Source organism: Antechinus flavipes, chromosome 2 (genome assembly GCF_016432865.1).
Source record: "Antechinus flavipes isolate AdamAnt ecotype Samford, QLD, Australia chromosome 2, AdamAnt_v2, whole genome shotgun sequence".
Classification (NCBI taxonomy): Eukaryota; Metazoa; Chordata; class Mammalia; order Dasyuromorphia; family Dasyuridae; genus Antechinus; species Antechinus flavipes.
This window is the reverse complement of record NC_067399.1, coordinates 141,590,444-141,615,544: the sequence shown is the minus strand read 5'-3', so window position 1 is coordinate 141,615,544 and position 25,101 is coordinate 141,590,444. Positions and strand designations below refer to the sequence as shown.

The following is a 25,101-nucleotide window of genomic DNA, read 5'->3' as shown; positions in this document are numbered from 1 at the left end:
TTTATATCATTCCCCCAAACCAGCACAATACATATGCACAGTAAACACATTAATCTTTGTTGAGTTGGGCCCCTTTCTTCCTTTCTAGCAGAGGTAGGAAACTAACGGTATGAAACATTGCATATACTACCAATCTCAGTATCTGTTCATTTTACTGAACTAGATATATATATATATATATATATATATATATATATATATTATAATCAGGGATGATTCATGGGAGGAAAGGAGTGGGGGGAGGAGGATATTCAGAAATAAGGGTGATCCAAATACAAAAGATGCCTAAAATTTCAAAATTAATTAATGAATTAATATTTGTTGATTCAGGCAGCATAAAGCAATGGACTTGACAACAGGAAGATCTTAATGCAAATTTTTCCTAGTTATTTATTTCACCTTGGGCAAGTTGTGTAATTGTTCTTTGCCTTAGTTTTCTCATCTGTAAAATGGGAATAATAACAGCACTTACATCCTTTTTTAGGTTAAGCATTTTGCAGACTTTAAAAGCTACATAAATTTTTTAAATATTATTTATTGATAAGTTCCTGGTCACTCTCATTCACATCCATTGCCTCTGTAATGTTGTAGTAATTATAGCTTATTGTACACAAGTTAACCCTTAGTTATGGAACATCTTTTATTGTTTACTATTGTTTTTCATGTGTCAATCTTGTCTCCCTTCTTTAAATGAGAATGAGTTTCTTAAGAGGAAGGAAAGCAATTTTTCCTCTTCTCTCAGATGTTCATCAGTACCTAAATATGCTAGGTATATCACCAAACTCAGTAGTACTGTGTCCTATTAAGTTCCCCCAGTTCAATAATAAATATTTATTGATCTATTGATTCTGGTCCCTAGAGTTGAATGGAAAACTTGGGATTTAGGATTCCCTCAATAAAACTTACAAGTATGAAAGGGTGTTCGGTCAGGCAGGGAGCGGGTTTTCCTACGAATGGGTAAGGACTTTTCCATCTCCTCCTTCAGGATCATCTTCCCCAAGTTGGAGGTGACCTGTAACAGGAAAACTGTGAGTAGATACTGATACTTGGGATTCCTCTGTCTCATTTCTATAAGGAATAGATATGCAGGCCCAGTAGGGACCATGCCAGACATAGACAAGAAATCCTTGTGGGGACTCCTAAAACCTGAATACTTTCTTACTTTTGTCTCATGATCTCCTACATCATAGCTTCGATTCCTGTGAACACAGGGCATAGACTCCACTCTGGCTAATAGAACGACCTCATTCCTTTGCCACTTCTTTTGCTCAACCATAGATCAGAGAAGAGAAGCATAGTTCTTTGTGCTCATCTCCCACCTATAATGCCATTGTCTCAGTTGCTTCCCCATGTGCTCCTTCTTTTTTTCTTCAGCCTTGCAAAATCCCTAAGTTACTTCAAAACAGTTTTATTCTCTCTCTTACTAAGTCTTTCTTGATGACAGTCCTGTACCCCATTATTAATCATTATTGTTATTATTGTTAATAGTTCTCTCTCTTTAAATTACATTGTATTTATTTGTATACATAAAGGATCACTTCTCCCTGATTCCTAGCACATAGGAGAATATAAGCTCCTAGAAAGCAGGGACTATTTTTGGTTTTTAGTCTTTATATCCCAAGTACCCGGTAGGATGCTTTTCTACACAGCAGGTACTTAATAAATGTTCATCAAATTCAATTGGCTTGTACCCCTGAAACTTAAGTGGTGCTGTGAATTGAGCACTGGGCTTGGAATCAGAACCATTCATCTTTATGAATTCAAATCCAGCCTTAGACACTTACAGGCTGTGAGACCCTGGGAAAGACACTTAACCTTGTCTGCCTCAGTTTCCTCATCTGTAAAAATGAGCTGCAGAAGGAAATGACAAACTACTCCAATGTCTCTGCCAAGAAAAATCCCAAATGGGAGCACAAAGAGTTGGATATGATTCAAACAACTGAATAACAACAACAATGTCCCTGAATAACCTGGAATAGCCTTCTACCCTTCTAACCATGACCTGCCCTTTCTCTGCCCAGTCCTTCATCCCTTCAAATGGTCAGGCTGCTGTTGTCCTGGTCTAGAGAGACCCACTCTGTCTCTGCTTCTGTTCAAGCATTTTTCCCTTCAAGCTCCTTTTCAGGAGAAAACAATAATGTACCGAGTCCAAGAAGCATTTTCAGGTCATTCCTTGCCCTCAGGAACATTATATAACATTTGGCCAGAAAGATCCTTCTTCACATATTCTATCTAATTGAATCACTTTTCCAAGATGGATCAGATGAAAGCTGCCACAGGGGTTAGGGAAAAAATGGATGTGAGGCCCAGGAAAAAGTGGAATGCTACCTTACTGAGTTCCTCTTTCTGTCGCTCCCTTAGAGCCTTGATGTCTTCCCCTGAGTCATCATCTTCCTCCTCCTCCTCCTCTTCTGCTCCTCTCCGAGATGCCTTCCGCTTCCTCCATTCTGTCTCTGGAAAATGGAGCAGAACAATGACTGGTTTGCTTTAATTGTTCTTTCTTAGCTATAAAGAAGGATTGGGATAGCAGAGAGAGGAGAGATATGTGGGGGAAAGACTCTAATGTAGAAACACAAGGCATCAGGAAAACTTTAAAATGGAAGTAATCAATCAATCAATTATTTGAAAAAAGAAAAGACTTAAGAGTCAGCTGATCAGTCACTCAACCAAGTTTTCTGGAGTGCCTACTACATGCTATATATTGTGTTGAGATGTAAAAAGATATAAGATCCAGTCCCTGCCCAAAGAGAGCTCCTATTCTATTAGAGGAAACATGCTAACACAAAGAAATATATGGTAAAAGTCAAATGAATGGCACAGCCTATGAGGGCTCGGAAAAAAGGGGAGATCAATGGAGGCTGTGGTAGTCAGAATAGGTCTTAAAAGGGATGGTGAAGTACACAGCAACAGCAGCACTGTGTGATGATCAATAATGAATGACTCCACTCTTCTCAGAAATACAATGATCCAAGACAATTCTAAAGGACTCATGATGAAAAGTATTATCTACCTCTGGAGAAAGAATTGATAGAGTGTGAATGTAGATCGAAGCATATTATTTTCATTTTGTGTGTGTGTGTGATTTTTTTTTTCCTTTTGGTCTGTTTCCTTTTTTTTACATGACTAATATGGAAATGTTTTATATGAGTAACATACATAACCTGTATCAAATTGCTTTTTGTCTTAGGGAAGTGAGAGAGAGGGGGAAAATTTGGTACTCAATTTTTAAAAATGTTATAATTTGTCTTTACATATATTTGGAAAAAATAAAATACTATTTTTAAGAAGAACAAGAAGACAGGTGGGGAAGCATTGTGTTGAGGGGAAGAGGATTATAGAAACCCAAGATCTTGGAAAACAGATTATGAAACATATCTTTCCTCTGTATAGAGTTGGGGAATAGCAGGGGGTGGGGGTAGGCACTATAAGCACGATATATTGTATACAATGTCAAATATCGTCCAGGTATCAATAATGTTTTACAAATCAAGGTTCAATTAGGGAGTGGATTGGGAAGGGGAAGTATAACTAGAAGTGATAAAAAACCAAAAGGAATGAATAAAGCTTAACCATAAAATTATTTTTAAAAAGTGGGAACAAAAAGGAACTTGTGAGTAAGATCCCTACAGTTCCCCAGTCCCTACCCCTCATACCCACAACAGCCAGAGATGGTGGACATGGCCAGTAGTCAGTTTCAATCTTAGCTGGTTGATTGGGGTCGGGGGGCTGAGCTGCTGGGAACTTGGATGACTCGATGATGAGGTCCTCGATGTGGTGCTTGCTCTGTGGACTTGTTCCCACAGACTCTATAAGACCAAGAGCAATGTAGGCAATTAGCACATAGCCAAATTCTTTCCTCTTCCTGTCTCTGTCCACCATAGCCTCTGCCCAAGCTCCCTTCACCCCATCCTTTGTCTTAACTCCTTTACCATCCCACTTCCCCCTAATTCTCATGCCCCTACAAGCCTAATACAAACAGGGGAAAGGAATAGGGAGCAAGTCCTACCTCTCTGTTTATAGATGGGTGGTTTCTTGTAAATGTTAAACTCAGCACGAGTGGTCTCTATGAAAAAAGAAACAAGACAGAATGAAAACAAGAGCATGTGGAAGCAAGAAGGGCTGAGGTAACTTGATGACAAAAGAATAAAGCCAAATGGAAGGTGAAAAGGAAGTGTTTGGGCAGGAATTCCTTGGGAGTTGTTCTATAGTCCAAGGCACAAATGGGAAAACTTCAAAAGAAAGAGTCAGTAATTGGCTTGGGGAGAGGGGATGGTGTTAACCTACACTCCAGGCGTTTTCTGAGTGGGAGAGGTAAAACACTGACTCACTCATCTTAGGACCTACCCTCTACTGAGCTTACCATTAGGGTAATTCTCCCAGTCTCCTCTACACAGGTGGTCCTACCCAGTTCCCTCAGCTTGCTCCAAGGAGGGGATTGTGCTTTTGGTGCCTAGTGTCAGGAAAAGTCAGGTCTAGAGGAAAGGAAACATTGATGATAATGATGATGAAACTTACCAGGTCGGTGGAAATGAGGCAGGCTGCTCCGGGGGGTCCCACTAGTCCTGGGTGCAGGGGTCTGAGACACAGTCCCTGGTGACCTGCTTTCTGGCCAGACCACCTGGGCACAAGAAGATTAGCTCAATGGGGATCTATTTGTGGTTGCTTCCACAGCACCCTGGTAGCCCTAACCTTAGTATAAGGCCATGACCACACAGAGATCTCAGGAGAAATGACCAGGGGAGCCACTGGCTCAAGCCGTGAATGTATTCCATGGATTATACAGAGAACTGGCCTGTGGTATAAGCTCTGTTTAGTCTCCATATTCTCCCATCCAATGGACTATATGGAATGTGAATGAAGTACCAACACGTAACTAATATCCTCAATATGGTGGAGTAGAGGTGACCCAGGTGATGAGGACGACGGACTTACCTCAGGGGATGGTGGGGGAGATGTAGATTTGGGTGACAGAGAGCGCTGTAAAGGTATAAGGATTTGTGTTAGAGATGTCTGGCACATGATAGGTACTTGATAAACATTTATTGATTATTGATTCAAGAAGTGACCCTGATACTCATTCTTCCTGGATTGCTAAAATGCACATCTCCATTCCTTCAAGTATTGTACCCATGCCTTGTCTCTTTACACCAGGAGCTGTTTCTTATCCTCAGGCCCATAAATAAATTTCATGGGGGTTCATAAACCTGAACAGCAAAGAAAATATATATTTTTGTTTTCATTAACCTCTAACTGAAAAAATATCATTTGTTTTAATTATTTAAAAACATTACTTTGAAAAGGAGTGCATAGGCTTCTTTGATTGACAAGAAATTTAAGAACCTCAACCTTAGATGAATTTTTGTACCTATTTTTTCATTCTTAGATACCCACGGCCTATCTTTCACATAATCTCCTCTATAATAATTTCAATAACAATAGCCAGCATTTATCTAGAACTTTAAAACTTATAAAGCACTTTACAAATATCTCATTTTATTCTAATAGCCACCATGGAAGAAAAGTGTTATTATTATCCCGTTTTTACAGATGAAAAAACTACAGCCAACAAAATCTAAATGACTTTTTCCCAAGGTCATATAACTAGTAAGTGTTCTCAACAAGACTTGAATTCAGATTTTCCTGACTCCAAGTGCAGCACTCTATATCCATTGTGCCACCTAGCTGCATTTTCTTGTCATATACAACTACATCCATCTTCATGACCATCTATCTGTCAAGCAAGCATTCATCCCTTAACACAAGTTGTCAAAAGGGACTTTAATGGGGTCCTTATTCAAACTATACCACAACAGTTATCCCTTGTAGAACTTCTCTGGCTAATGGTTATCTAGATTTCATTTGAAGACTTCCAATGAGGGACCTACTATCTCCTTTATCCCCCTTTAGACCAACCTTTTTGTATGTACTATCTCCTTTAATTAGGGTGAGACCCTTAAGAAGAGGGATTGTTTCATTTTTTCTACTTGTATCTCTGGGTCTTATTACTATGCTCTTTTCATGGCACATGCTTTTTTCAGTCTTTTATTATTATTATTATTTTTGCTGAGGCAATTAATTGGGGTTAAGTGACTTGCCCAGGATCACACAGCCAGGAAGTATTAAGTGACTGAACCAAATTTGAACTCAGGTCCTCCTGCCTTCAGGACTAATGCCCTATCCACTACACCAACTAGTTGCCCCTTCAATCTTTTTTTAAATTAATTTTTCTTTTTTTTTTCTAACAACAAAAATTTTCCTTCTCTCCTTCCCAACTCCTATCCCTAACTGAATAAGAAAAACAAGTTCTCTGACACAAACATGAAAAGTCAAGTTCTTTAATCATTTTCATTCATTCTCAAGGTAACTCTTCACTTTGGGATAGCTTTAATTAATTTATATCACACCTAAAATCTGCCTCTTTGCCATGCATTTCTCTTCATTCTATCCTTGGGGCCAAGAGAATAAATCTCACTGTTCTCCCACAATGGTTCTTCAGATGCTTGAAGACAGCTAGCATATCATGGCTACCCCATGTCATCTTTTTTTTAGATTAAACATGTTCAGAGTCTTCAAATTATCCTCATGTTAATTATAATTAGTCAATTAATTAATAGAAATTAATTTATTAATTGAGTGCTTCATACAAAGCTTGATAGCTGTGATTACAGATAGAGAAGTAAGATAGTTGCTACTCTCAAGGAAAATATGTTAATGGCAAGACAACAAATATACAGGATGTGGTTTTAAATTCCCATACAATTTTAGTCATCTTTAGACATATTTCAGTCTTTTTTTTTGGTAAGGGACAGAGGGAGATCAAGACATATGATTTCATTGCTGTGGGCTGCTCTTTGAATGAAGATTCCACCAACTTAAAGAGTTGTTTGGAGGCACTAAAAAGTTAATTGATGACCCATGGTCTCATAGCTTCAATATTCTTCCTGATGGATCTGTCATATCTAGGTTGGCTTTAATCATGCTTCGTTTTACTTTCTGGCCACCTTCTTGCCCATCATTTTTTGATCTTTTCACCTTGAATGTAACCTCCTCTTGTCTTCCTCCTTACTTCGGGTTCTGAAACCATAATCAAATCACTGCTGCCATCTCTACTAGAAAGGGTATAATAATTTTATCCCTTATGGCTTCACTCACCATCCTTGTAACTTGTGAAACTTATCAATACCTCTCCCTGACCACTACTAAATGTCTATTAAAATATAAGCCTTCTCCACCTTAATATTTTCATTCCTGGCATTTATCCCACTGCCAGGTACATACAAAGCATTTAATAAATGCCTTTTCATTCATTCATTAAGATGTATAGAGCCTCAAAAAGTTATCAAACTGTGCATACCCTTTGATCCAGCACTACTGGGCTTATATCCCAAAGAGATTTTAAAGAAGGGGAAAAGACCTGTATGTGCAAGAATGTTTATGGCAGCCCTCTTTGTAGTGGCCAGAAACTGGAAACTGAGTAGATGCCCATCAGTTGGAGAAGGGCTGAATAAATTGTGGTATATGAATATTATGGAATATTATTATTCTGTAAGAAATGACCAGCAGGAATATTTCAGAGAGGTTTGGAGAAACTTATATGAACTGATGCTGAGTGAAATGAGCAGGACCAGGAGATCATTGTACACGGCAACAATACTATATGAGGATCAATTCTGATGGACATGACTCTCTTCAACAATGAGATGAGTCAAACCAGTTCCAATTGTTCAGTGAGGAAGAAAGCCATATGCACCCAGAGAGAGCACTGTAGGAACTCAGTGTGGACCACAACACAGCATTCTCAACTCTTTTTGTTGCTGTTTGCTTGCATTTTATTTTGCTTCTCTTTTTTTTCTTGTGTGGCACAATAATTATATAAATATGTGTACATATATTAGATTTAATATATATTTCTACCATGTTTAACATATATTGGACTACTTGCTATTTAAGGGAGAATGTGGAGGAAGGTAGGGGACGGGAAATTGGAACACAGGGTCATACAAGGGCTAATGTTGAAGAATTGTCCATGAATATGTTTTGAAAAAGAAAAAGCTTTAATTAAAAAAAAAAGAAGAAGATATATAGAACTTCAAACTGCCCGGTTGGAAAGGAAATTAGCAGCACTATTGTCCCCTTCATTGTGGACATACTTTTATCCCTGTAGGTTAAAACTGCATCGGTTATACTGTTTCTGGCTCCCTTGTTACATTGTTTATGCAACAAGTGTTTAAAGGCAGCTATCGTTTAGAGCAGTGTCCTTAATGCCTTTTAAAGAGCAGCTATAGTTCTTTGCTGAGTTTTACAATTTAATGGAGGAAGATAAGACCAACAAAAGCACAAGGGGAAAAAAATACAAATTCTTTTAACTAGCATTCAAAGCTTTTCACAATCTGACTCCAATCTGTATCTTTTATCTTCCCTTAACTTACCTATAGGCAGCCTCTGGCTCAAATGATTATTATAAATTATAATACAGTTATAATATTTCATTTCTTTCTAACCAGGCTGCCTTCTCTTTTTCTCTTTGTTTATATCCCATCCATCCTTCCAGGACTTCCTACTGCAGCAAGTCTTTTCTAGCCACTTGAGCAGTTATTATGACAAAAGCCACTCCTACAGTGGTTTCTTAGAGAAGGCCTCAGGGAGAAGAAGCTTGACATTAAAAAAAAAAAAAAAACAAAACCTTAAGATCATGGCAACTGGTTCCATCATTTCCTGGCAATTAGAAGGAGAAGAAATGGAAGCAGTGTCAGATTTTATATTGTTGGGCTCAAAAATCACTGCAGATAGTGATCGGAGCCATGAAATTAAAAGGAGCTTGCTCCTTGGAAAGAAAACTATAGCAAATTTGGACAACATACTAAAAAGCAGAGACATCACCTTGATGACAGAAATCCGTATAATCAAAGCTATGGTTTTTCCAGTAGCGATGTGTGCTGTGAGAGTTGGACTATAAGAAAAGCTGGACATTGGAAAATAGTTACTTTCAAATTATAGCATTAGAGAAAACTTCCAAAAGTTCCTTGGACAGCAAGGAGAACAAATCAGACAATATTTAAAGAAATTAATTCACACTACTCATTAGAAAGATAAAGCATTCAGGGTAAAGCTTTGGCTATATGAAAACATCAGACTTAGGAAGTGAAAAAGACCCTGTTGTTGGGAAATATTGAAGGCAAAGGGAGAAGGGAAAGGCAGAAGATGAGATTAATAGATAGTGTCAGGGAAGCAAAGAATATGAGTTTCTACAGGTTGCTAGGAGACAGTGAAGGATAGAAGAGCCTTATATGCCAGGAGGTCATGAAGAGTCCGACATGACTAAATGAAAGAAGAGGAAGAAATCTGCAATCATAGCTAAACTAATCCTCCTCTTACCTCTAGTTTTCCTTAACCTGAATTTTCCCTGAATAGACTTAGAACTCCAGCTGTGGCCCTGGGTCCCAAGAAGAATCTGGGACACTGAGACTATGAATGAGGGGAATAGATTCTTTATGAATTAATGTGTTCTCTTCTTGGGGAATGCTATAGCTTCTTTCCTAGGATTAGTTAATAACTTGTCGAATAAGATGTGCACTTACATCTACAGATGCTGCAATGATTTTCAGCACAGATAAGGAATCTCACCTGAATTATTTATGATCTCTACCTGATGATAAGTCATTGTAAAGGGCAACACAGTGCTAGATATCTAGTAGGCACTTAATGTTTATTGATTGATTAAGGCAGACATGCATCAGGCTACAGCTATAACTAATAGGGATGATCAATAAGAAGCACAACTTTAGTTGAGGAGGGTGTGGTACCCTCCTCATGTGGTAGAGAGACAGAGACCCCAACAGCCTGTCACAAATGCAAAATAAGGCAGAGGTGGGGTGGGAAGAAGCTCACTCCAGCAGCCATCTGGTAGTTTCCCATTTTAACTCAATTTTCTTGCTAAGTGGCAAATGTTGCTTCTAATGCTGCTAAAAGATTCTGCAAGTGCTGTTGCTTACTTCTAAATTTGGAGCCCTAGGACAAAGCTCTGGTCACCCTGCTCTAGCCATTTATTTCTAAATAATATATTTTAAGTTATCTGTATCTTGCTTCCCCAGCTAGATTTTGTACTTCCTGAAGGCAGGGACTCCTGTCTCCCCAAGGTACCTAACCCAGAGAAAACTGAGTTCTAATTCCGTTGAGTAGTAGTACTTTGATTGATGAATTTCCCTGTCCTTAGTTTCTTCTGCATTTGATGAATGATAATGATAATTGTGAGCAGTTAGGTGACACAGCAGACAGAATGCTCATATTTCAATTCAAATTTAGCCTCAGTAAGATGTGATCCTGGACAAGTCACTTAATCCTATTTGCCTCAGTTTTTTCTCATGTCAAATGACCTGGAGAAGGAAATGGCAAGCCATTCCAGTATCTTTGCCAAGAAAACCCAAAATGGGATCATGAAAAGTTACACTCCACTAAAAAACAATTGAACACACAATAATAACTGCCTAACCTACCTCATAAGGTCAATTTAATGATCAAGGGGAAGACAGAAAGGAAACATTTGTTCATTACCTACTAAATCCCAGGCACTCTGCTAAGTGCTTTACAAATATTTTCTCAAGGAAATGTTTTATAGGCAAACATAACTACTCTAAAGGAACTTGTGCATCTTATTTATTTGTTAGATCTCTAGATGAGACTGTTTTGAACATAATATAATAGTAACTACTAGTAGGTAACATTTATACAGCACTTACTACATGCCAGGCTCTGTGCTTAGCACTTTACAATTATCTCATTGAATCCTCATAACAAGCTTGGAGGATAGGTGCTATTATTATCCCCATTTTACAGATGAGGAAATTGGGGTAAACACAAGTTAAGTGATCTGCCCACACAGCTAGTAAGTGTCTGAGGCCAGATCTTCCTAACCACTAATCTAGTGCTCCAACCACTGTCCTTGGGTTCTGATCCTAGCTCTTCTAATAATCAGTTCTATAGCCATGGACTAGTCACTTCCTCCTAGTTCTCGGTACCCTGTGTAAAGTAGAAGAGGTTGGAATAAATGCCCTGAAAGCCCTTTTAGCCCCAACATTCTGTTTGCTTCTATATCCTAAACAACAACTAATAGAAGTACAAGATAAATTTGAAATGTGTTATTTTAACTCATAGTAAGAGTAAATTACTACTATTAAGCACTTAATTAATACTAGTTATCATATAAGGTAATAGAACCAGAGTTAGTAGTTGCAGAGGCCTAGAGGACAAGAAAATATTTTGCTCAAGACAGGCTGGGGAGTAAATGATAGAGATAGGGGTCCTCTGATTCCAAATCCAGCATGTTTTCCCCATGCAATTTCCTTGGGTACATTTCCCATTTCTCATCATCTTGAATCTCTCTCCTGCCTACATAAGATACAATGAGAGTTTCTTCTAAACAACTTATTGTTTAAAGGTAACTAAGCTCAGTGGCAAAGTGGATACTAAATTTGAAGTCAGGAAGAACTGAGTTTAAAGCTAGCCCCAAACACTTACTAGCTATGTGACTTTCAGCAAGTCACGTAGCCTTTTAGCAGCCTCAGTTTCCTCATCTATAAAATAGGGATAAAAATAACATTTTCCTAAGGTTGTTATAGAATCTAATGAGATAACAAATACAAAATATTTTATAAGACTTCATAAAAACTGTTATTTTTTTTCTTTTCCCCCAAAGAGTGCTTCTTCAACCTCTCTGTGTCTCTCTGTTTGTTTCTGTTCTGTCTTTGTCTGCTTGTCTCTATCTCTGTCCCTCCCATCTATCTCTGTCTCTTTTATCTCTGTTTCTCTCTCTCTCTCTCTCTCTCTCTCTCTCTCTCTCTCTCTCTCTCTCTCTCTCTCTCTCTCTTCCTCCCATCTGTCTCTGCCTCTGTCTTTCTTTATTTCCTTTTCTCTGTCTCTTTTCCCCTTTTTCTCTGTCTCTGTCTTTGTCTCTCTCTCTTTTTCTGTCTCTCACTATCTCCATCTTTTTCCCTCTCTTTGTCTCTGTCTTTTTTTCTCTCTGTGTGTCCCTTTTTCTGTTTCTCACTGTCTCTCTTTCTCTGTCTGTCTCTGTCCCTTCTGTCTGTCTATCTCTGTCTTTATGTCTCTTTATTTCTCTGTCTCTGTCTTTTCTCCTCTCTCTGTCTCTTTTTTGTCTCTCACTGTCTGTCTTTTCCCCCCTCTTTCTGTCTTTTTCCCCCTCTCTCTGTCTTTGTCTTTGTCTCTCTGTAGCTCTGATTCTCACTGTCTTTCTCCCTGTCTCTGTGTGTTTTTGTGTCTCCATCTCTGTCTCTGTCCCTCCCATCTGTCTGTCTGTCTCTGTCTCTGTGTCTCTTTATTTCTTTGTCTCTGTCTTTTTCCCTCTTTGTCTCTGTCTTTGTCTTTGTCTCTCTCTCTGTATCTCTTTTTCTGTCTCTCACTGTCTCTGTCTTTCTCCCTCTGTCTCTGTCCCTCTGTCTTTATCTCTGTTTCTTTATTTCTCTGTCTCTGTCTTTTTCCCTCTGTCTCTTTATTTCTCTGTCTCTGTCTTTTTCCCTCTTTCGCTATCTCTGTCTCTTTTTCTGTCTCTGACTATCTCTCTCTGTCTCTTCCTCTCTCTCTGTATCCCTCCTTTTGTATCACCCCCCGTTATCTTACCTCTCTGCTTCGAGGCAGCTCTACATGATCCAGGAGGGAGTAGGTAAAGTGTGGCTCATAGATCATCAAGTCTGGTCTTTCGATGTCCAGGATGGCCTTGTCCTTGGGGATAGCGGCCAGGTCCTTATATCCCAGCACCTGATTATCCATCTTGGCCTGCAAAGAGAGACAAGACAGGGGCAGACTTGTTACCCAGGATACCTGGGTCTCCTCATCCCGAGGCAGACACGGCAGCCCACACCACACAGCTTCCTGACCCCAGAGATCTCAGCTTGGCTGAGGGCATCTAACCTAGCTCTCACCCCCTTGACCAACCCCACCCCGGACACACACCTGGGGGGGCTGAGGACCAGGGCTGGGGCTGATACTCACCACAATGCTGCAGGGAGAGCCAGGCACACTGGAGTCTCGGGAGGAGCTCACACTCCCAGGGGAGGTGAGCGGTTGCTGGGAAGTGGGAGACATGGGTGAACAGAGGTCTGGGGAAAAGGCCTGGGTGAGGGGAGGTGTACGTGAGGGAAGCGGGGATGGGAGAGGGTCTCCTTCTACTCGAACACTCCCCGCACCCCCATTCTATCCTCTTAAAAAAATGTTGGGATTGGGCTACTACGGCATGAGCAGCCACCAGGTGGCACGAGTGTCAAACTGGTGAGCAGGTGGGATGGCCAAACCCTGGACCTGATCCTCTCCCTTCAGCCCCCAAATACTCCCTCCCTCACCTGCCTCTCCCCTTGCCTGACAGTGGGACCGGGCATGAGGAAGTCCACGGCCTGCCACCTACCTTCTGCAGCCGTTCCATGCAGCTGGGATCTGGGGACAGGATCACTCACAGAGGCCTGGGGCAGTGAGGAGGAGGGACAAGAGAAAATAAAGAACATAAATAAAGTCTCTTGCCCTGACAGTCCCAGAATTCGGAGTTCAGTGGACTCGGGCAGGCAGGAGGCAGAAAGCACACGCCAGAGAGCCAGGAGGTCCCCCTCCCAGTGCGGGAGAAGGAAGGGTGTGTGTGTGGGGTCTGCAAGACCTCCTCTGTGGAAGAATCTGCAAGAACATGGGAACGGAAAAGGGAAGGTGGAGGCAGGCTGTCCCTGCACCGGATACCCCTGGGCAGTGTTCTCCGGGGTCTAAGTGAGTCTAGGACTGGCTCCAGAGAAAGGGAAGGAAGGTCCAGAGCCCCCGGCAGAGGAGAGCCAGGGAATTCATTGATTCAACCTTTCCACTGGCTCAACCCAAGAGAAAGTGTACAACTGGGGGAGGGGTGGGAAAGGATGGTAGTAGGGGGTGGAGTATTACACTTGTTTTGAGCCATTGTTCTCTGGCTGGAGAGGAAATGCCTGCGGGACTATAGGTCCTGCTTCCTGGCCTCTACTTCTTACTGCCCTTAAGGTGCCTGCCCCCAGACTCCCGCTGCCCACCTAGGATCCCACTACTCCTGCTGCATCTTTATGCACTCTCACCCTCAGCTGCCCTCCTCTTGCTCTCAGCACCCCTCTCTGCCAACAAGCCCTCCCCCCTTTTGCTTCCTATTTCCCAGATTGTTACTGGGTGCCAAGGAAGGGAATAACCCAGTAGAATATCAGCAGTGCCCACAGAGGTCACTTGGACAAGGGAGGAAGTTCAAAAATCAACTTCCCAAGCACAGATGGGGGAAGTGTGGCTAGACAGCAGATCTCTGAAAAAGCCTTTTACAGGAGCCAACAGGGGACATGGCAACCAATAAAACTCATCTGATGTTAGACTCCAATCAGAGAGCCATCATATCCAGGATAGGAGACCCTGCTTCCACTGAACTGTCTGCCCTGACCACATCACTTGTGCACTGTAGTACTCAGTTCTGGAGACCACATTTTAGGAAAGTCATGGAGAAGCCAGATAATCTGCCTGCAAAACCAGGGAAGGGTCTTGTGGGCATTCTATTTGAGAGTAGGTGGAAGGAGGGGATTTTTAGCTTAGAAAACAGACCGCTTGAGGGAGGAGAGGAAGGGAGCAAATGATGGTGTTCTTTAAAGATCTGAAGGACTGAGAGGCACAAGAGACATTTGACTTGTCCTTTCTGGCCCTACAGGGCAGAACTAGGGGTAATGAGTTACCTAGAGTCATATTTATGGGTACTGCAAACAACTATCACTCAAAACTATCCCAAAGTGATTCCACTGTCCTTGGTAGATGGTAGGTACCCCATTACTGGTATCTACCCATTACTGGAGGTGTTCAAACAAAGGCAGTGTTCTATAAGAGAGGACTCTCATTTAGGTAGGAATTAGACTAAATGATCTCCGCGCTCTCTTTTAGCCCTGAGATTCTGGAATTTTTTGAAAGACTCAAATTGGGGAACGACAGAACTTGTTACCATTTTTTCCTGTACCACTCAGAGTAGTTTAACCAGGACGGAGAAGGAAGAGAGAAAAGGGCTCCTATCGGCTTAAATCCAAAGTAAACAGAGTCCAAAATGTCTCCTTTACTCCTTGTTTATGTGCTTCATAGATCTCCTTCAACTCAACTCCCAGCTCCTCAATGAAAGGATGCCACATCAATATCTCCCTTCCCGGAATTACAATTCCACTTATCGTCAATACCATACCACTTAGCACTTAATCATATGCTGTCTCATCTGGCTTTTTAATTGCTTCATAAAAGCTAATCTTATCTCCTTAATCAGATAGGGAAGCAGCCATGACATAAAGGGGAAAAGCATAAGACCTAGCAGCCAGAAGTTCTAGGATTAAATCCTGGTTCTGCTATATACTTTTTTTTCTGAGGCAATTGGGGTAAGTGCCTGAGGTCAAATTTGAACTCAGGTCCTCCTGACTTCAGGACTGGTGCTCTATCCACTGTACTACCTCGCTGTCCCTCTGCTACATACTTAATACCTGTGGGTATGATCTTGGGACTTGTTTTTGTCACCTGTAAAATGAGGTGGTGCTGGACGAGATGATCTTTAAGGCATTTTCCAGCTCTAAATCCTAAATCCTATTAAAAATCGCTTCACCTGGCTAGTCCAGTTTCCTTATCAGTAAAATGAGGTGCGGCTGGACTAGACGATCAGATTTATCAGTAAAATGGAATTGAGAATATTGGACCTTCCTATGACACTGACTATATCTGAGAGGAGGGGTACAAATCACGATATAACTGACCCTTATTGAGGACTTTTAAGTTTACAAAGTCCTTTGTGGCCATCTTGTTTGGATTTCATAACAATCCTGTAAATTCAGGTACTATTAATCTCCATTTTATAGGTGCTTGCCAATTATCACACAGCAAATAAGTATAAGGCACTTGCTAAGGTGCTTTGCAAATTTTAACATGCTATTATATGAGTATTATCAAAGGCAAATCTAGCTTTCCATTCATGATTCTACAAAATGTGCTTTCTAATCCATAAAGAACTGTAATATATGTGTATATGCATAAATACATGTATATTTACACATATTGATGTTATCTATTATTATATTATGGTCATTGAAGACAGAAACTGTGTTTTGATATCTTTGCCTCCCCCAACATGCACGGTCCTGGGCAAGAGTAGATTCAAAATCATAGAATTCAAGAGTCAGAAGAGACAATAGTGGCTATCTGGTCCAACATAAACATTAAGGAAACCTTATTATAGCATAATTAGTTAAGTGATAATACCTCCAAAAGGGAAAATCCACCACCTCCTAAGACAACTCTGTCTGCAACTCTATTTGTTAGGAAATTTTCCTCAATTTTCTTCCCTTGTAACTTTCAACCTTTTCTACTGATTCTGTCCTCTTAGGCCAAAAAGGACAAGTTTTACCCTCCCTCCACGTGACAAGGTTTGGGATACTTATCTGTGGCTATCCTGTTTTTCTTATATCTTCTCCAGGTTAAACATGCCCAGGTCCTCCAACTGATCCTCATGGCATCTACTCAAGACCCTTGACCATCCCACTTGAACTCCACTTTCCAGATTATAGTTTCCTAAGTGTGGTCTTAATTAATTAAAGAGCAATAGTTGATTTAATATATCTGAGTAAAACCAAGCAAAGAAAAGGGGCTGGCAATTACAGGAGGTCCATGGGTAAGTGGCGAACATTCTCACCTACAGTTCTGGCCACGGAGACTTTTCTATATCTATCCCTTGACCCAAATGACCATAAGGGAAGAAATACTAGCATGCTGGGTCTGGCCAACCTTTCCTCCCACTTATATTCCTATTAGACCATTCCCATTCTGGTTCCCCTCAAAAAGTCCTGCTCATTTCTGCCGATATAATTGCTTCATAAAAGCTAATCTTATCTCCTTAATCAGATAGGGAAGCAGCCATGACATAAAGGGGAAAAGCATAAGACCTAGCAGCCAGAAGTTCTAGGATTAAATCCTGGTTCTGCTATATACTTTTTTTTCTGAGGCAATTGGGGTTAAGTGCCTGAGGTCAAATTTGAACTCAGGTCCTCCTGACTTCAGGACTGGTGCTCTATCCACTGTACTACCTCGCTGTCCCTCTGCTACATACTCAATACCTGTGGGTATGATCTTGGGACTTGTTTTTGTCACCTGTAAAATGAGGTGGTGCTGGACGAGATGATCTTTAAGGCATTTTCCAGCTCTAAATCCTAAATCCTATTAAAAATCGCTTCACCTGGCTAGTCCAGTTTCCTTATCAGTAAAATGAGGTGGGGCTGGACTAGATGATCAGATTTATCAGTAAAATGGAATTGAGAATATTGGACCTTCCTATGACACTGACTATATCTGAGAGGAGGGGTATAAATCACGATATAACTGACCCTTATTGAGGGCTTTTAAGTTTACAAAGTCCTTTGTGGCCATCTTGTTTGGATTTCATAACAATCCTGTAAATTCAGGTACTATTAATCTCCATTTTATAGGTGCTTGCCAATTATCACACAGCAAATAAGTATAAGGCACTTGCTAAGGTGCTTTGCAAATTTTAACATGCTATTATATGAGTATTATCAAAGGCAAATCTAGCTTTCCATTCATGATTCTACAAAATGTGCTTTCTAATCCATAAAGAACTGTAATATATGTGTATATGCATAAATACATGTATATTTACACATATTGATGTTATCTATTATTATATTATGGTCATTGAAGACAGAAACTGTGTTTTGATATCTTTGCCTCCCCCAACATGCACGGTCCTGGGCAAGAGTAGATTCAAAATCATAGAATTCAAGAGTCAGAAGAGACACTAGTGGCTATCTGGTCCAACATAAACATTAAGGAAACCTTATTATAGCATAATCAGTTAAGTGATAATACCTCCAAAAGGGAAAATCCACCACCTCCTAAGACAACTCTGTCTGCAACTCTATTTGTTAGGAAATTTTCCTCAATTTTCTTCCCTTGTAAATTTCAATCTTTTCTACTGATTCTGTCCTCTTAGGCCAAAAAGGACAAGTTTTACCCTCCCTCCACGTGACAAGGTTTGGGATACTTATCTGTGGCTATCCTGTTTTTCTTATATCTTCTCCAGGTTAAACATGCCCAGGTCCTCCAACTGATCCTCATGGCATCTACTCAAGACCCTTGACCATCCCACTTGAACTCCACTTTCCAGATTATAGTTTCCTAAGTGTGGTCTTAATTAATTAAAGAGCAATAGTTGATTTAATATATCTGAGTAAAACCAAGCAAAGAAAAGGGGCTGGCAATTACAGGAGGTCCATGGGTAAGTGGGAACATTCTCACCTACAGTTCTGGCCACGGAGACTTTTCTATATCTATCCCTTGACCCAAATGACCATAAGGGAAGAAATACTAGCATGCTGGGTCTGGCCAACCTTTCCTCCCACTTATATTCCTATTAGACCATTCCCATTCTGGTTCCCCTCAAAAAGTCCTGCTCATTTCTGCCGATATAACTCTTTGCTCATGTAATTACCCATCTTACCTCCCTTCCCTCTGATCACCCAAATCTGATGCATCCATTAAGGCCTAGCTCAAGTTCCATACTCCTTCCTGAAGTCTTCCCAAACTACTCCGGTTCCTATTTTTTCTGAAAGACAAAGAGCACTTATAGTCTATACCCCACAACAAAATAATCATAAATGTAAATAACTTATCTTCTTAATCAGATTATTAAACTCCTGGAGAAAGAGGACTAGATCTTCTTCATTCTCTATGGGGCTTTAGAAAGTATTAGCCATATATCAATACCTATTAAAGTGACTACACCCTCATCAGATGTAGTATACTTTCAGGCTTAAGTTTCTGTGAGTCCAGGCCCCTGGTGCTCTGTCCACTGATCACCTAGCTGTCCCTATATAAATTTTCACTATCATCATCATCATCATCATCATCATCATGTATGTCAGGCAGGGAAGTCTGAATTTATCTGCTAGGCAATAGGAAGCTTCTAAGCATTTGGGATGGCTTGAAATGTGGAGCTCTTCGAAGAGTCCTGTCCCATCCCGGGTGGGTAGTTATAATGGTCTGCAGTACAGTGATGGTAGGGAAAACAGAAGGAAGGGAATTGCTTGAAATGTATTTCAATCATAGCTTCAATAAGACCTAGTAGATGACTGTATATAAGAGGCAAGGGGAAAGGAGTTAAAGCTAATAGGAACTAGAATTGATATAGCACTTTAAGATTTGCAAAGTGCTTCTTGTCTACAGGGTATCCCAAAAGTCTCAGTGAGTGCTAGAGGTCACCCATCTGGGGGGTGTCAGAGGCAGGATTCCAGCTCAAATCTTTCTGAGTCTGACACTCTACCCATTAAGCCATCCGGTTGCCTCTTTAGCCCAAGAGAGATATGGTAAAGTCTGGAAGTGGAGCAGGTTCAAGCACAGAGGCTGAGAACTCAGTCCTGAATATCTACATGGAGTTTGAGGTGCTGGTGGGACAGGTGGACAGATGACTAGAGACATGGATCTAGAGGCTAAACAGGAGTTCTAGATTTGGGAGCCATCTGCATCCATGGTAGCTAAAGTCACGAGAGTGAATAAGAATGCAAAGGAAGTCTGGTAAAGAGGGAATGAGCATTTATTAAGTACCTACTACATGCCAAACATTATGCTAAGTGTTTTGTAAATACTGTCTCATAGAGAAGAAATGAGAGCCAAAGATAAACTTTGGGGGGTTGCACCTACTAAGGGGTTAAGAAGATGAGGAATTAGAATAGTCAAAAAATATGGTGAGAATACAATGTTTCTGAGAAAGTATATACATGGAGGTTGTATATAACTTGAATAGGGGGTGATAAAGTTTAAAACACTGTGGAGAAAAATAAGGACTGGGAAACAGTAGCTGGATTTGATGACTGGAGGTCATTGCCCAGAGTCCTACAGATGGGCAGTCTCCTGGAGGTCCAAGAAAATATTTTGCCAAAGTGATAGGGTAGAAGAAAGTAGTCCAGAGAGGATGGCTGATCATGTTGGAAAGGTTTGCTAAATGGAGTAGAGAACTAAGGAAGCTCACATTGAATAATCTTGATTACTTCATTGAGATAGGAGGCCATCCTCATTGGGGATGAAAGAGAAGGTTTGGAGTAGATGTCTTGGGGGATAGACTGAGAAGTAGATAAGGGCAGAGAAGACATTCTCCAGCTGCATCAAGAGGCTAGCTCAGGTTATGGACGGTGAGGCTTCTTCCAAGTTTTCTCGACACAGTCATTTTGACTTTGGCCAATATCATCTCTATGTGTCAGTCCAGAAACACCAGCGTCTCTCAACCCCAAGCCCACCTTTAAGTAGCCTGCAGTCAATTACCACCTCTCCGGGGAAGAATTCTCACACTGCTAAGGACTTCCTGGCACTTAGCCTAAACCCACTGAATAGATCCAAACCTTTGTGACTTTGAGGCCTTAGACTAAATGCTTCGGAGTAAGTGAGATTTGAGATGGAAGGTCTACATTAGAATGCTGGAAGGAGCACTTGATTTAGGTTTAAATTTTAGTTTTATCGATTACTGTCAATCTAACCTCAGGCAAATCCTTCCTGAATCAATTCAGGTAACCTCCCTAAATCTCAGTTTTCCTCCCTATAATAGGAAGGGCTTGGGACTTAATGGTTCCTTTTAGTTCTAAATCTATGATCTTTTCACTGGCCTCTACCCTTTCATTTAAGCTCTTGTTCCCACATTCATATAGAAAAATACTCTCAAAGTTTCAATCTGAGGCAAAATTAGGAAATAGGAAAGATTTCTTTCCTATCCTCTCACCATCTCCATCTCCATCTCTCTCTCTCTCTCTCTCTCTCTCTCTCTCTCTCTCTCTCTCTCTCTCTCTCTCTCTCTCTCTCTCTCTTTCTCTCTCTCTTTTTCGTGTGTGTGCACATGTCTGTCTCAGTGTGTGTGTCTCTCTCTCCATCTTTGTCTCCTCTCCTTCTCCATGGTTCTTCCTGTTTTTCCCTTCCCCATTATGTGTAGAACTGCCCCTCAGCACCCATGGCCTCCTTCTAGTATGGTGTGGTCCACATGTACTCCCATTAGTCCCTTCCTCTCCACTTATTACTTCTCCCTTATGCTCATAAAGGCAATCTTTTACTGGATCTTAATCCCTGAAAAGTCCTATAATATCAGAGGATTATCATCAGAACCTGGATTTAGAGCTGAAAGACCCTCAGAGTGCATCTACTCTAACCACTTTCACTTTATAAATCAGGAAACTAGGGTCCAGAAAGGCAAAGTGATTTCCTCAAACTCCTACAGTAGAAAGTGGCAGAAACAGAATCTGAACCTACATCTTCTGAGTCTGCATCAATTTTTTTTCCCCAGCACATTACCCTAACTGTGCACCAAGATCTCATTGAAGTAAGAGACATTAAGTATGAATATTAATGAGTATTAAGATATAAATTAGCATCTTTAATGTTCCATATCAACTTGGAAAAAGAGCTCTCCCATGGAGGACCCCTGGGGTCTGTGCCTGGGTTTGTGCTGGTTAACATTTGTCTCAGTAACTTGGGTAAAGGTAGAGAGATAATTCTGAACACATTTGGAGGTGACACAAAGGTGGGACAGATAGTGGGCACACTAAGTGACAAGGGGCAGGAGACAAACAGATCTTAACACACTAGAAGACTGACTCTAATAGGATGAAATTTTAGACGTATACAACATTATACCTTGCACTTGAGCTCAAGAAATGACTACACAAGAAAATGACTACACGAGGGAAGGAATGGTTAATTTAACAGTTTGTTTTCAAAATATCTGGGGGTATAGCTGCTTTAATAAAAGTTCCAGGAACAAGGTGCTGATAGTCCCAACCAGATGACATCTACAGTGTTCTCTTCCTGTTTACTTGTTTTTAATTGTGTCTAACTTTTTGTGACCCCATTTGGGAGTAGTTTGCCATTTCCTTTTCCAGCTCATTTTATAGAAGAGGAAACTGAGGCAAATAGTAAGTGAGATCAGATTTTAATTCAGGAAGATGATTTCTTGACTCCAGGCCCAGCCCTCACCACTACAGTATCTGCCATACTATGTTCCATTTAGAGCACCATATTTTAGGAAGGAAATTAATAAGCTTAAGACTATAATCATAAGAGCTGAATTTTATATAGTGCCAGAATGGTACTAAGCATATTATCTCATATGATCTTGAGAAGTAGGTGCTATTATTATTATTTTATACTTGAGAATAATAAAAATAATAATACTTATATAGTACTTACTATGTGCCAGATGCTTTATTTCATACTTTACAAATATTATCTCATTTGACCCTCTCTATAACCTTGAGAAGTAGGTATTATTATTAGCCCAATTTTACATTTGAGGGAATTTAATTGATTTGTCCAAGTTATACAGTTAATAAGTGTCTGAGGTTGGATTTAGTCACATTTAAAATAAGAAAGTCCAGAGGAAAGTAGTGAGATAGTGAAGATCTTTGAGTCAATGTCATATGCGAATTAGTTAAAGGAACTCAAGATACTTAGCTTGGTGAATAGGAAGTTCAGAGGGATAGGACAGCCATCTCCAAATTCTTGCTATGCTATCATTAGAAGAAAGAATTATTAAAAGTTCCATTTGGCCCAAAGAGTAGGATTGGGGAAAATGGCTAGATGTTAATAAGAGGCAGATGTAGGCTTGATATAAGAAAAAAATTTCTTTTACGAGTTGAAACTACTCCCCAAATTAAAGGGCTTTCTCAGGAGAAGGTGGGTCGTTCTAGTCTGGAGGGACCATCCAAAGTCCAGCCAGCTATTTGTCAGGTTTGCTGTAGACAGTGTGAGGCATAATGGAGAATGTTAAATTTGGAGTCAGAAAAGATTTACGCTGACATCTTTCTTCTTAACTGTATGATCTTGAACAAATAACTTAAATTTTTTGACTCTCCATTTCTGCCTCTATAAAATGCATAACTCAGAAGGTGATTGAAATGATCAAATGAGATAATGTGGTTGAAACCTGTTGAAAGCACTATGTAAATGTCCACTAAGAAGGGGAATTATTTTTCAGTTATGGGTTGGATGAACAGAGATTGGTTGGTCAAGGTCTCTTCCAACTCGGAAATTTGGGTGACTAAATTGGAGGACTTTAACAAATTCTTATATAGAAAAGATAATTGGATTAATTAATCCATTTAAGGTGCTAATAGTTGCTAATAGATTAATGAATTACCCTTTCAGGAGTATTTGCATTTTAATTGGGTACTCTTAAAAAACCCATGGACCAGGTTCTCAAACTTTTTGGTCTCAGTATCCAAAAGCATTCTTGAAAATTAATGAGAAGCTTTCCCCTAACAAAATAAACAAACAAAAGCTTTGGTTTATATATCTATTGATATTTACCATATTAAAACTTAGCATTATTATAATACTATGGTTTTAACCTCATGGACTCCCAGAAAGATTCTTGGGAGACCCCCAGTCATGTTTGAAGGCACTTGGGGAACACAATTGGTAACTCATAGGTATGACTTGATTTTAGGGACTCCAGGCATCTGTGAAGGAGATGCTGGAGGGTAAACCTTTTTAGTAGTGAGCAACTAGCAGTATCTGGTCAGTCTTGTTTATACACCAGACATGCACATTTTCATACCCTTTCCCCAGATAATTTCAATGTCTCATGAATGAATAACAGCTGAGTTTTGAGGTTTACAAAGCTCTTTCTATTATTATCTCATTTGATCCTTACAACTTTCTCAATGAGGCAGATAATGTAGATAGTATCATCATTCTGATTGTAACTGGAACTGGGGTTCAAAAAGAAGTTTAGTGACCCACTTATCCATTTAAAGTTTACAACGCTTTACAAATGTGAGGTGGCTACTAAGTAATTTTCATTTTGTAACTAATACTAATACTAAGATTCAGTTTGACTTGCCCAATGTCACAGCTAGTGTTAAGGGATGAGGTTCAAAACCAGATCTTCTTGACTAGCATTTGACTGATTATTCCACATGGCTGCCCTCCAGCTGATTTGCCTGATTTGGGCACTGGCCCTGTTTGCACACGCATGGGTACATTTTTTTCATGCTCAGTATCTTATGAATTAACATAACCTCCAGCAGCAGGACTGCCCTTGCCCTTGCCCACCCTCACCACCCATACATATTCCCTTTCTCTCTAAAGCCCCAGTAACAACCAGTGAATAAAAAGACCAGGAGAACCAGGATGCCGAAGCGCAAACTCCAGATGGGAAGGGGGGCCTAGAAGTAAGTTTGTTTGCTCTCCTGTCCCAGGCTTCTCTCTCCAACTCAGACACAGACTTTGTATTCCTCCTTTAGCCTTCACCCCCATCTTCATCCTCCACCCTCCTTATCTGAGACACCAGCCTAGCGCTACCTCAAGCCACCCACCCATCTCTATGGCAACCAGAACCTCCAAGGCCCCCACACTGCCTTGATAAGACCCGCCCACATGGGCCTCCCGGGTTTCTTCCCCCTCATCCTCTCACACCAGACTTCTCACTGTAAGATGTATATGGGGGGGGGGGGGGGCCGGGGCGGTGTCAATGTATTGTCATTGAGTGAACAGGCCCAAATCAGGGGCTCTGAGATGACTAAAGGCAGAAGGCTAACTGGAACACAAATTTTAGAATTTTAGAGATAGAAGGAACTTTAGAAGGAGGTGTAGTTGAAAGAATGGAGATCTTAGAGGAGGTGGGTAGAAGGAATGGGGGTCTTAGAGGAGGTGGGTAGAAGGAATGGGGGTCTTAGAGGAGGTGGGTAGAAAGAATGGAGATCTTAGAGGAGGTGGGTAGAAGGAATGGGGGTCTTAGAGGAGGTGGGTAGAAGGAATGGAGGTTTTAGAGGAGGTGGGTAGAAGGAATGGGGGTCTTAGAGGAGGTGGGTAGAAGGAATGGGGGTCTTAGAGGAGGTGGGTAGAAGGAATGGGGGTCTGGAGATGGGTAGAAGGAATGGGGGTCTTAGAGGAGGTGGTAGAAGGAATGGGGGTCTTAGAGGAGGTGGGTAGAAGGAATGGGGGTCTGGAGATGGGTAGAAGGAATGGGGGTCTTAGAGGAGGTGGGTAGAAGGAATGGAGGTTTTAGAGGAGGTGGGTAGAAGGAATGGGGGTCTGGAG

General features: G+C 40.7%; 1 protein-coding gene and 1 long non-coding RNA gene across 7 annotated transcripts in view; one reads left to right on the top strand and one right to left on the bottom strand.

Moving 5' to 3' along the window:
- Positions 1 to 25,101, bottom strand: part of DMTN (dematin actin binding protein) — a 42,415-nt gene that overhangs the window by 10,489 nt on the left and 6,825 nt on the right. For 3 of the 5 annotated variants that reach the window (XM_051975674.1, XM_051975675.1, XM_051975672.1), the window contains exons 2-10: positions 13,415 to 13,469; positions 13,006 to 13,080; positions 12,634 to 12,789; positions 4,933 to 4,977; positions 4,516 to 4,618; positions 4,007 to 4,063; positions 3,654 to 3,806; positions 2,329 to 2,453; positions 907 to 1,012 (exon numbers count right to left, since the gene is read on the bottom strand). In XM_051975674.1, coding sequence (XP_051831634.1) covers positions 907 to 1,012; positions 2,329 to 2,453; positions 3,654 to 3,806; positions 4,007 to 4,063; positions 4,516 to 4,618; positions 4,933 to 4,977; positions 12,634 to 12,789; positions 13,006 to 13,080; positions 13,415 to 13,432 — 838 coding nt within the window. In that variant the 5' untranslated portion in view covers positions 13,433 to 13,469. Of the gene's footprint in view, positions 1 to 906; positions 1,013 to 2,328; positions 2,454 to 3,653; positions 3,807 to 4,006; positions 4,064 to 4,515; positions 4,619 to 4,932; positions 4,978 to 12,633; positions 12,790 to 13,005; positions 13,126 to 13,414; positions 13,470 to 25,101 lie in introns of all 5 variants that reach the window. The other 2 variants (XM_051975671.1, XM_051975670.1) reach the window with 1 other exon arrangement.
- The window catches only part of LOC127548312 (uncharacterized), a 3,952-nt gene continuing 2,321 nt past the window's right edge, over positions 23,471 to 25,101 (top strand). The window contains exons 1-3 of one of the 2 annotated variants that reach the window (XR_007950353.1): positions 23,471 to 24,742; positions 24,774 to 24,866; positions 25,044 to 25,101. The exon at positions 25,044 to 25,101 is cut by the window's right edge and continues 2,321 nt beyond it. This is a non-coding gene — a long non-coding RNA (uncharacterized LOC127548312). Of the gene's footprint in view, positions 24,867 to 25,043 lie in introns of both variants that reach the window. The other variant, XR_007950352.1, reaches the window with a different exon arrangement.